Source organism: Populus trichocarpa, chromosome 1 (genome assembly GCF_000002775.5).
Source record: "Populus trichocarpa isolate Nisqually-1 chromosome 1, P.trichocarpa_v4.1, whole genome shotgun sequence".
Lineage (NCBI taxonomy): Eukaryota > Viridiplantae > Streptophyta > Magnoliopsida > Malpighiales > Salicaceae > Populus > Populus trichocarpa.
The window spans coordinates 32,131,985-32,143,809 of record NC_037285.2 but is presented as its reverse complement, the minus strand read 5'-3'; the positions used below and the strand labels follow the sequence as shown (position 1 = coordinate 32,143,809).

The 11,825-nt window shown below is 33.4% G+C and overlaps 1 protein-coding gene across 1 annotated transcript; it reads right to left on the bottom strand.

Annotated features, from left to right (window-relative positions):
* Nucleotides 1-9,457: 9,457 nt before the first annotated feature.
* On the bottom strand, nt 9,458-11,825 carry LOC7461688 (40S ribosomal protein S6). The gene is made up of 6 exons (XM_002300156.4): nt 11,701-11,825; nt 11,499-11,563; nt 11,061-11,118; nt 10,864-10,972; nt 10,434-10,706; nt 9,458-9,914 (listed from the first exon to the last, which is right to left on the bottom strand). The coding sequence occupies exons 1-6, from the start codon at nt 11,704-11,706 to the stop codon at nt 9,676-9,678; spliced, it is 750 nt and encodes a 249-aa protein (XP_002300192.1). The 5' UTR covers nt 11,707-11,825; the 3' UTR covers nt 9,458-9,675.

Sequence of the window (11,825 nt, the reverse complement as noted above, 5' to 3'; positions counted from 1 at the left end):
CCTTTGCCTTCCAACTCTATGGGGTGCTGCATTTCTATTTCTAGGGCTAAATGATTCTCTAGGACCACAATTATATGGCATACAACCTGGATCCCTTATCTTACTACGATCTGTAGCGCAAGGAGCATCTGAGTGAGAGCGATGAGAATCCTTTGGAACTTTGCATTCCCGGCCAATTCCTGTGTGACAGAACAACTGCCTTGAGCAATACCTGCTGAAAGAATTCTCGCTCGCGGTTCTGCTAACTCTGACCACATATTCGCCTGAAAAGAACGATCCATCAATACTGCCCAGTATACCAAACACTACCATAAAGTAGCTAGAGATGAACAGGAAAATATCCCAACTACTAGTACAAGAAATATGGCTTGAAAATTGCTTCTCAATCTATGTGGCAGAACAAGAAGTGGCAGCCTGAAAACACGAAGATAGCAACTTTATATACTCTACAAAGCATCAAATCAGCATCTAATACCATTTTGGATTCACAATTTTTATAAACAAACACATTGAACAAGTTAAATGAAAACACAATAAAATAAAGAAAAGAACCATACCACTGGATCTGAGATTTCATAGATAGCATAATTGGCCTGCTTAACAGTTGCAAACGTCAGGAAAGCAACCCTCCAATGGGATTCGGGGTCCTGACTTAGTCTCACTTTTGTCACCACCCCCACCTTATCAAAATCCTTCCCGAGATCCTCCTCAGTAGCATAATTATCTAACTCTCCAACAAAGACCTTAAATCGCACGTCTTGACGCTCCTCACCTTCATTTCTCACTTCTTCCACTTAGTGTCTTTCCATCTTCTCCCTCTCAACTTCCGCCATGTATTCTTTTTCCATTCCCTAAGCAACATTTCCATCAAATCTCCCTTGACCACCTTCTTCTTCAAAGTCTATACTTCCCGTTCCTACAATTGCACCACCATTCAGCTCCTTTGTTATGAATGTGATAAGCCCCAATTTGAGACAAATTTACAATAACCCAAACACAACATGGTATTGATGCCAAAGCATAAATACTAAACTTATGCATGTTCCTATTCTAACCACAAAACTGAAATTGGAAAACAAGGCTCTCACAATCAAGATTCAAGATTCTTGCTCAAGAAACGATACCAAGATAACCAGAAGAAAGAAGAAACTCTGATCATAAAAACAATAACAGGAACAATAGCAAATCATTGGAATATAATACAATTCAAGTCACAATTCCCAAATTGTGTTTCTTTTTCACTCTATCTTTCTTTCCTTTTCTTTTCATTTTCACTATACCATAATGGCATGCAAACCGGCAGCAACTATGTGTACCTTCATTAGAAGGAAGATTCTGAGGTGCAGCTCCATCATCATTTGGAGGTGGTAAAGCTGGTTGGATCTTTTCCAGAGGGATGATTGGGGAGGCTGTAGTGGAGGGTTTCATAGCCTGAAGAGGCATCTTTTCTGTTATTTCTGTTAGTTTCTTGAACCCTGAAGCAGCAAAGTACTTCGTGGCTACAAAAAGGAAAAAGAAAAGGAAATGTGAAAAGCAAGTGCGATTTATGGATTTCTTCTCCCTTCTCAACTTCTCGGGAGGGTTTACTTTTGTTTTTCAAAAAACTTTACAAGAAAATTGGTATAGTGATACGGTGTGGATTTTGAGTTTTTCATTGTCGATAGGGCCCTTTTGGAGCACATAGAAGGGCAAATGGGCTGCAGGCCGTGTGGTTTCTCTTTGAGCAACTCCAGAATTTGAGCCTTCTCAAGCACCAGAGTGAGATGTGGTATTAGCTTGTGTGTGGTTAAAACAACATCAAAATGCAGGTTCTAAGGGAGAAAACAAGTCTGTAATTTTCTGCTGAATAGCATGAACAAGAGGAGATATACACCGTAAAAACTTATCACACTTTTCTTTCTTTTTTCTCTCATACATCTCCAGAACTTTCAGATATATATACAAAAAACCAACATATCTTAGCCTTACACTTTTTCATCTTAATCACTTTTTAATCTAATTATAATTACTTTCTTTCACCTTTTAATCTAACTATAATTACTTTCTTTCTAACATAAATTAACGAACTAAAGTAAAAGTTAAATAGTTGTCACAGTAACTTACTAGTTACAGCATATTAACTTTAATATTCTCCACCTTAATATGCTAAACTTGAACTCCTAGTATATTTTTCAGCTTTTGAAATTTATCCTTTGACAATGTTTTTGTAAAGATATCAGCCACCTACTCTTCTGATTTGCAGAAATCTATATTAACCACTCTTCCTTAATTTGCTTTATGAATGAAATGATGTTCAAGTGCAATGTGTTTGGTTCTACTGTGAAAAACTGAATTCCTTGCCATTTTTGTAGCTGATTTATTATCACATTGTTAATGTTGTTGGCTCTTCTTGCTTTTTAACCATATCTTTTATAATTCTTCTCAACCAAATAGCTTGTTGAGTAACTAAACTAACTACAACATATTCAACTTCACCAGATAATTGAGCCATTAAATGTTGTTTTTTCAAACACCAAGCAAACACACCTTAACTAAGACAAAAAAAATATAGCATGAAGTACTTTTTATATCATCAACATATCCATCTCAATCACTGTCACAAAGTCCAATTATTTTCAACTGACAAATTCTGTCAAATCTAATTCCATACTCGATAGTGTCTTGTATCTAACACCTTTTCAGTAGCTCTAGGATGAAAGTGACTTGGAGAATTCATGAATCCAGAAAGCGAACTTGCTGCAAACATTACATTAGGCCTTATAACTATCAAGTACAATATATTCCCAACTAAACTTCTATAAAAAGTAATATCCATCTTCTTTTCTTTATCTTTCATTAACTTTTCATTCACCACTAAATTGTGATGTTTTGAAAAAAATGAGTAGGAAAAAGCAACAAAGCCTTTTGAGGCTTAAAAGCGGGTATAAATAAATGAGGGGCATTGTAGTAATTGAACAAAGAGTTGATAAATATAAATAGAAAAAAAAAGTTGTGTTCTTAGAGAGAAAACCGTGAGAGGGAAAGAAGAAGAAGAGAAAAGAGAGAGATAAATGAAAGAGAAGAGAGTTGGAGAAATAAGATTAAAATGTAAGATTTAGGTTTTCAAATGTATAAATGTGTTCTCTTAGCTTTAAATTTCTGTTTTGTTGAATGTTAGGGTTTTGAAGATTGTGTTTTGGGTTAATTGATGAATTGATTTGATTGTTATGGGTAATTAGTTATTTAGTTGATTATGAAAAATTGTAGGTAAAGATGATGATTTTGAGTTATGATTTTGTTTAAATGGTGAATTTGTGTTAGAAATCAGGAGATAACAGTAGGTAATCTGTGGAACTTCTGGGGTTTGAGGTTGAAGATGATGAAAATTAAGTTTGGTCCCTCAATTTGTGAAAATTACAATTTAGTCCCCAAACTTCAAAAAAATACATATTGGTCCCTGGAACATAATCCAAGATTCTGGATAGAATTAAAGATGAATTATGGGCAGAATTCCAGTATAGTTATGAGTTTATAAAACTTTCAATTTGGTCCTTCCATTTGACAAAAATTACAATTTGATCCTAAAAATTTGGAAAAATTCCAGAATGGTCCCTAGAGCATAATTTGAGATTCTGAACAGAACTGAGGATGAATTATGGATATAATTCCACTATAGTCATGAATTTATGATATTTTTAGTATGGTCACAAAGTTACAATTTGACCTTTAAAATATGATAAATTCTAGATTGATCCCTAGCCGTAATATTAGTTTTTTTTTTTCAGATTGGTTTGATTAATACTTGATGGTTATTTAGTGAATTATTATCAAGTCTTATTATTTGTTTTATTATGGATTAGATTTCGGGAAAACCGTTTAATTTTTTGGTTTTTTGGAAAAATTACTAGTTTAGTTTAAAAACATATAGGGTTATAGAATAGACCCTTAGTTAAGTGTATTAAATAGGTTGTATGTTCTTTCGAGTCATTTTTGAATATGTCTCATTTGTATTCAGATAATCTTGATATTCTACCGGCGAGACATTAGTAGGATTTCCTTTGGTATCTGCTTTTGAGTTTTGTTTGCTTTCGAGTTAGATGAGTGGATAATTTTCCATATGCATGAGAAATATTATAAATATTTGAGTTGTTAATATGAATTGAATCATGCTTCTTGATAATATATATATATATATATATATATATATATATATATTATTATCCGTGTTACGATAAAGCATGATCAATTGTTGAATCTGAATTCTTGATATTAACCAATATATATTTTGAATTAACTTCTAAATTGATAGCTCCTCATTTGATTGATGTCATGGGTTGAGCTTTGAGATATGAATATGTCTATTTGATTATGATTATGAACCTATAGTATGCCAGTCAGAATACATATGCTAAGAGGGTGTGGACTGATAATCTCATAGTACGGAGCCTAATGCTCATTGCATTTTGATTTTCTGACGAACTTTACCTTATGATATTCTTGTTATGACCTATTTGAGAAACCCTCCTATAAGAACCTAGAGCCATAATTGTGTGTGTGTGTGTGTGTGTGTGTCCATCCTTGTTATATTACCTCGTGTGTGTGTATTGAACGTTATCTACTTACTGAGTTCTTGAACTCACCCTTTTATTATTTATCTTTTCAAGCTTTTAGCTTGTTAGCAGGTTATTTTATTGGACTTTCAGAACCTGCTCTTTTGGTCGTAATTTGTACTTTTTCTTTATGTCTAGTTAGTGCTCCACAACTATAAAATTGTATTAACTCTCGTATTAAGACAATTAAGTTATATTATGAAGTTAGCTTTGTTGTTACTGCTACGTTGAACTCTGATTGAGTTATTTGAAGGATAAGTTTGTATGTAAGTTTGGGTTCGCATAGGTATGGAACCTTGGAGGGGAACCTTGCCTATGTGCCGGTTATGGATCCGGGAATCGGGTCGTGACAAAAGGCGTAATAATTTTCCAACCAAACATTCCAAATTTTTTTAGAATTCTTCCAGCAAAATCCTTGTAATATTTTGAAATAAAGAAAGAAAGATTTGATAGAAAATAACAACAATACCCTTGTAAGAGTAAGTTTTAGGTATACATAAATAAAGGACATTTTAGTAATTGAACAAAGACTTGGTAAATATAAATAGGATGAGAAAAAAAAATAGAAAACAGAAGAGAAAAGACTGTAAGTCAAAGAAGAAAGAAGAAGAGAAAAAAGGGAAAGATAAAGGAAAGAGAAGAGAGTTAAAGAAAATAAGTTTAAAATATAAGATTTATACTTTAATGTGTATAAGGGTTGTTATTAGTTAAGATTTTGAATTTGTTGAATATTAGAGTTTTGAAGATTTTGTTTTATGATGAGTTGATTGGAATATTATGGGTTAATTGTTATGGATAATGGTTTAATTGGTTGGAATTTTAGATGATTTTATTATGGATAATGATTTTGAGATTAATTGGTTGAATTGATGTATTGGATGTAAGAATATTGATAAATTGTGAAAAAACCCTTTCTAAAATCTGGACGGTAAGATCTTGAGGTTGAAGATGATGAGATTTCATTTTGGTCCCTCAATATTAGAAATTTATAATTTAGTCCTTGAACTTTGAAAAAATTACATTTTGGTCCTTAGAGCATAATTCGAGATTCTGGAAATAATTGAGGATGGATTATGGGTACAATTTTAGTATAGTTATGAATTTATAACATTTTCAGTTTGGTTCTCTAATTTGACAAAATTACAATTTAACCCCTTAAATTCTAAGAAAAATCTAGATTAGTCCCTAGCTATAATTTTAGTTTTTCATATTGGTTTTAATGAATAATTGAGGTTTATTGGTGAATTATTATCAAGTTTTATAAAAAAAAAAATTTTGAAATTAGATGTCGAGAAACCGTTTGATTTTAGGGTTTTTGGGGAAAAACAATACCAGTTTGGTTTCTAAACATATAGGTTTATGAGTTAGACTTAAGTTAAGTCTATTAAATAGATTGAATATTTTTTTGGAGTCATTTTTTAGTATGTTTCATTTGATATTCAAATAATCATAATATTTTATCCGCGGGACATCGATAAGATTTCCTTGGATATCTATTTTTGTGTTCTTTCCGCTTTTGAGTCAAGTGAGTGGATAATTTCTCATATCCTAGAGGATCGATATAAATACTTAAATTTTTAATATGAAATTGATCATACTTCTTGGTAATCCTTATATTGTTATTTATTCCTTATTTATTATTAAACATGATCACTTATTGAAATTGAATATTTGATATGAGTCATTATGCACTTCTGAATTGATAACTCCTTATTTAATTAATGTCATGAGTTGAACCTTGATATATGATTATGTTTGTTTGATTATGATATGACCTTCGATATGACAGTCAGAATACCCATGCTAACAAGTTAATGTTAGTCTTTTTGCACATTATATCTGAACCCTAGTTGGTCGGAGGAGTCACCAACCTGTGTGGACTGATTATCACACAGTCTAAAGCCACATGCTCATTGCATTTTGATTTTCTAATAAACCTTACCTTATGATATTTCTTGTTATGGTCTATTTGTGAAACTTTCTTATAAAAGGCCAAAGTTAAATTTCTATATGTTTCTCTTTGCCTTATTACCTCGTATGTATATATTGAACGTTATCTACTCATTGAGTTGTTGAACTCACCCTCTCATTATTTATCATTTTCAAGTGTATAGTTTTGCTAGTAAGTCTCTTTTTTTGGACTTCAGAATCTGCTCTTTTATTGTAATGAATATTATTCCATTATGTCTAGTTAGTGCTATACAATTACAATATTTGTATTAACTCTTGTATTAAGTTGTTGATTTATATTATGAACTTTAATTATGATATCAAAAGTTGCATAAAACTTTGGTTTGTTTAATGGTAAAAGTTTGTATGTAAGTTTGGAGTTGCTGCCATCAAAGTTCATACCACACATATGATTTGATGCTCCTGTATCTAGATACCAGGTGCTGGAGTTGTTGCCATCAAAGTTTCCACATGCCAACAATAACACAGGTTCTTCAGAATTAGTTTCTTTTACAGCAAAGTTAACATTCTTGTTTTCAAATTTGTATTGTGAATAATCTGAAGCAAAATGACCAAACTCTTTACAATTATAACATTGTATGTTTTCATTGACTATCCTCCACGACCTCTTCCCCTGCTTCTACCACGGCCTTTAAAATTAAAATTTTGATTTCTTGCGCCATGAGATTCTTGATTTTTGAATGATATTCCTCCTCTTCCTCTTCTATGAAAGAACCTTCCTCTTTGAAATGCTTCTCTGTCAGATTCACTAACATTCTTCACAGTTAACTTGATTGCAATGCTTGTTCAAGAAATCTTTCTTTTTCTCTTTTATCAATTTTTTGCCCATGAGCTTGCAGAGATCCCATTAATTCTTCTATTGTCAGATCTTCTAAATCCTTTGATTCTTCAATTTCTACAACCACATGATCAAACTTTGAATCCAGAGACCTTGGAATTTTCTCCATCACACAAACATCATCAATATTTTCACCATTCCTTCTCATCTGGTGCACTAAAGAGATTACATTTGTGAAGTAATCTAAAATTATCTCATTACTTTCTTTATTCAACTTCTCAAAGTCTCCTCCATTACTTTCTTTATTCAACTTCTCAAAGTCTCCTCTCAATACTTGCAATCGTATCCTTTTAGTCTTTTCAACTCCACTATAAGTCTTGTTAAGCATTTCTCATGCTTCCTTTAATGTCTTTGCTGGTGTCATCATCTCAAGAGTTGCTTCATCAAGTCCTTGATAAATCATGAATAAAGCCTTATTATCCTTCTTCCTTGATTCTCTCAACGTTTGTCTTTCTGCATTGCTCATTGTTGCCTCTTCTCTTGTTGATTCTGGTTCAGTGTATTGAATACACCATATATTATAATTTTGTTTTGGAAGACGGGGAATATGAAACTGAGCATTGTTATTACTGGAAACCATATCTACTCTCAAGCTTTAATACCAAATTTGTTGGAATAACAATAACAGAATGACAGATGAGGGGTTACTCACACGATTTAATGGAATACAATACACTAAATAATGGTATTCTCACACCTTTCATTATCAAAATCTATACAATATATTTAAACATTACAGAATGTCTTTTACAATCTTCAAAGTACTTAATTAATATTATACTCTTCAATACTTACATTAGATTTATAATATTTCTGATTTTTATGATTATTTATTATAGCACTAACTTCAATATACTTAATCATAGTAAATAAGTTTAATAACTAACTGCTCCTCCTCTGTAACACAAATCAAATATACTAATGATATTGAAACATGACTAGTAACCATAGTCGTGCTTCTATTCTAACCACAAAACTGAATTCATTATCTAAATGAATTCTCACTTGATTCTCTCATCATCAGCTTTAACACAAACATAACTATGGCTTTGATAGTCTGACATGTACATGCAGAGAAAGAAACAAAGAAAGAAAAAGTTGCAGACAACCAAAGAACTTGACATCTTCTTTTACAATCAAGATTCTTGTTCAAGAAACTAACAAAGAAAGAAAAACTATCATCATAAAAACAATAGCAAATGATTGGCATAGGCATATAGTACAATTCAAGTCACAAATTATTTTTCTTTCTCTCTCTTGTCCTGTCTTCCTTTCCTTTTCTTTTCATTTTCACTAATACAATAATGACATGCAAAGTGGCAGCAACCACTTAAGCAACAACTATATGCGTTACCTTCGTTAGCAGCAAGAGATGGGTGGTTCGAAGATGCTGCTTCGTCATCATCTGGAGGTGGTAAAGGTGGTAGGATCTTTATCTTTTCTAGAGGGGTGATTGGGGCTGTTGTAGTGGCTGGTTTCACAGCCCGTAGAAGCATCTTTTTTCTGTTATTTCTGTTAGTTTCTTGAACCCTGAAGCGGCGAAGTAATTTGTGACTGAAAAACAAAGAAGATGTGAAAAGCAAGGGGGAGTTACGGATTTCTTCTCTCTTTTCGACTTCTTTCTTGTGAGGGAATTATTTATTTTTTATTTCAAAAAACCTTTCGAGGAAATTGTAACAGTGATACTTTTATTTCAAAAAACTTTTCGAGGAAATTGTAACAATGACACTGTGAGATGCGGACGGTGGATTTTGAGTTTTCCATTGTCGAAATGGGCTGTAGACTGGGTGGCTTGGTCTTTAGCCAACTCCTCAATTTGAGCCTTCTCAAGCGCCTGGAGTGAGGTGCGGGTAATAGAAATGTAGTTGACAGAAATATCATCATACTTGTAGAGATTTTTAGGAAAAAAATTGGAAATATTGGTAACAAAAAGAGTCAATTCCATGCCAAAACCAACTTAGAATCGAGGCCCATAACCCCTTTGTGCATGGGATGGTTGTTACCAGAAAAAAATACCATATTTAGCCAACCCAAACTGTTGAGAATTGGAGCACTGCCATTTCAAAGAGGTGTAACATTTCCCATACCATAATCACCTTCACAAGGTAATAAACTATAAATTAAAGCGTTCAAGTGCTAAAACAAAGCTCATAACAAGCATCAAATAACAAAACAAATCTCATCTTAAGAAGTATTACAGCACTGAAATTGCAAAAACATGATATTATTACACTACCAAAAAGGAAATGGTGAATCCTCACCAAAACTATCACCACTCTATGCAGCAACAGATGGCTTGGAAGCAATTGAGAGCCTGGATCTCTTTTTTGCTAAGCTCTCACTACGGCGCTCACGCTGCTCCTTCAACCGAGTAGCAAGCAGTTTCTGGTACTCAGCTGCTTCTGACTTGGCCTTTGCAATTCTCTTCTTTTTGTCTGAAATCCTGGCTCGCTTCCTTTGGAGAGTCAATGGAGTTACAAGCCTTTGTATCTTTGGAGCTTTACTGACTTTCTTCCCTGCGGACCAAAAAAAAAGGCACTCATTATTGTGTATGATTTGGAACTAAATATAACAGCCATCTACAACGCTTCTCCTAACAACCCTGCCCTAACCCGATGACCACATCACCCAAAGATTGTTAAATTCTTATATACTTGTTCTTATCATTGTGAATGGAGAATTTATACTTTTAAATATATCAAGGGATTTGTTTTGCCACTATACATTCTATTTATCTCTGTTTGCAAACGAACAGTTTAATCCATTACATTACTGGCTCCAGGCTACATGATTTGATGAAACCAAACTATCATGCATTGCAGTCCTGCCACCTTCATTTATTCAAGGCAAAAAAGATAAAGAAAAACAAACTTTGCTAGAAGGAAATCGTTATGCAAAACAGTTCTAATGTTTCAACAGCTGCAATATTTCAAATAGAAAGACTGCTAAACATGCAAATACATGCATCAGCACTTCCCTATGTATAGTCATGCAAATCAAATAAAATACAAGTAAAAGAGTCTTAGAACCGCTACCAGATTTTGTTGTGAAGGTCCTGCGGTATGTGTTCACATATTTGCGAACATCATCCTCCTTAGAGAGGTTAAAAAGCTTCCTGATTTTGGATGCCCTCTTTGGACCCCTCATCCTGGGTTTCTCAGTGTCAGTCAAACCAGGTAGATCATTATCACCCTTCTTCACAATAACCAAGTTCAGAACAGAGAGGTCTTGACTAACAATGCATCCACGAACAGACTTTCTCCTGCGTTCTCCATTGCGCCTTCCATATCCACGGAAGCAAGGGGTGCCTGCTCAAACAACAAAAGATGCAAAACACATTCAATTCTACAATTAATTTTTTAAAAAAAAACTTAATTCAAAGTATTATTCCACACCTGACCAGCCAATTACATTATTCTTAGTTTGCTAGATTATACAAAAACAGAAACCCCACAATCTACCCACCTCTGTGAAGCAACAAACGAACACGACCAGGAGTCAGAACTCCCTGCTTCATTGGAAATCCTTGCTTGTCACAGCCTCCCATGATTTTGAACACATATCCATTGAACTCCTATCAAACATTAAATCATAGGTAAGCTAAACATACCACTGACCAAACCCATCATAACAAATGCAGTATAAGGGCTGTAGGATCATACCTCACCAAGGGAATCTCCACTGACCTCCTGTGAGATCCTCTTGTCAAAAAAAGCTCGCCTGTATCCAAATTTCACATTAACAAAAACCTTGATAACTTTTCATAGGACGATAAACAACAAAGGACAATGGGTTGTTTTCTTTATTAATTTTAAGCAATCGATACAAATTTCAATCATAAAAAAAATAGAAAGTATCGAATTTTTTTATACCGAGGATTTTAAAAGGGTATTAAAAATATTGAAAAACAACAAACAAACAAATCAAATTTATCAAAAAGAAAAAAAACCCATTTTTATTAACAGTCAACACAAGCCAGAAAATTTACTACTTGCTCAATCAAAATTGAACCAAAGTAAAACTACTCTCTAGCATTTCGTTTCTAAATTTTCTAGGCAACCAAGCAGAAAAACAGAAAAGGCAAATGGGAAAAAGCTTACAGCTTCTGATCATCATCGATCTCAAGCTTCTTTTGGCACCCAGTTGTTGGATTTGCAATGTTAAACTGCAAAGAACATAAAGATTTTCTTCAAACAAAAAAAATATCGTTTTCTTAACCAAAATAGCTGAAACTTACGAAAATGAAAATAATCGAAAGAGATCTGATGAATGAAAACTGGGTTTTGTTTGTTAGATTCAAACCTTCATTTTGGATCCACTGTTAGCTCTCGCCGCGAGCTTCAAACACTGTGGGTGTGGCTTTGGTTGTGCTGTGACAAAAGAAATTAGGGATTTACGTGTGTAGGGATTTTATAGTGAGGTTATTT

What these genes read in the sequence shown, in the direction of transcription:
- LOC7461688 (XM_002300156.4), bottom strand. An exon ending in GTGGAGATTCCCTTGGTGAG is followed by an intron (nt 10,973 to 11,060) that starts GTATGATCCTAC and finishes AATGTTTGATAG; the next exon opens with GAGTTCAATGGATATGTGTT. An exon ending in GACCTTCACAACAAAATCTG is followed by an intron (nt 9,915 to 10,433) that starts GTAGCGGTTCTA and finishes TTTGGTCCGCAG; the next exon opens with GGAAGAAAGTCAGTAAAGCT.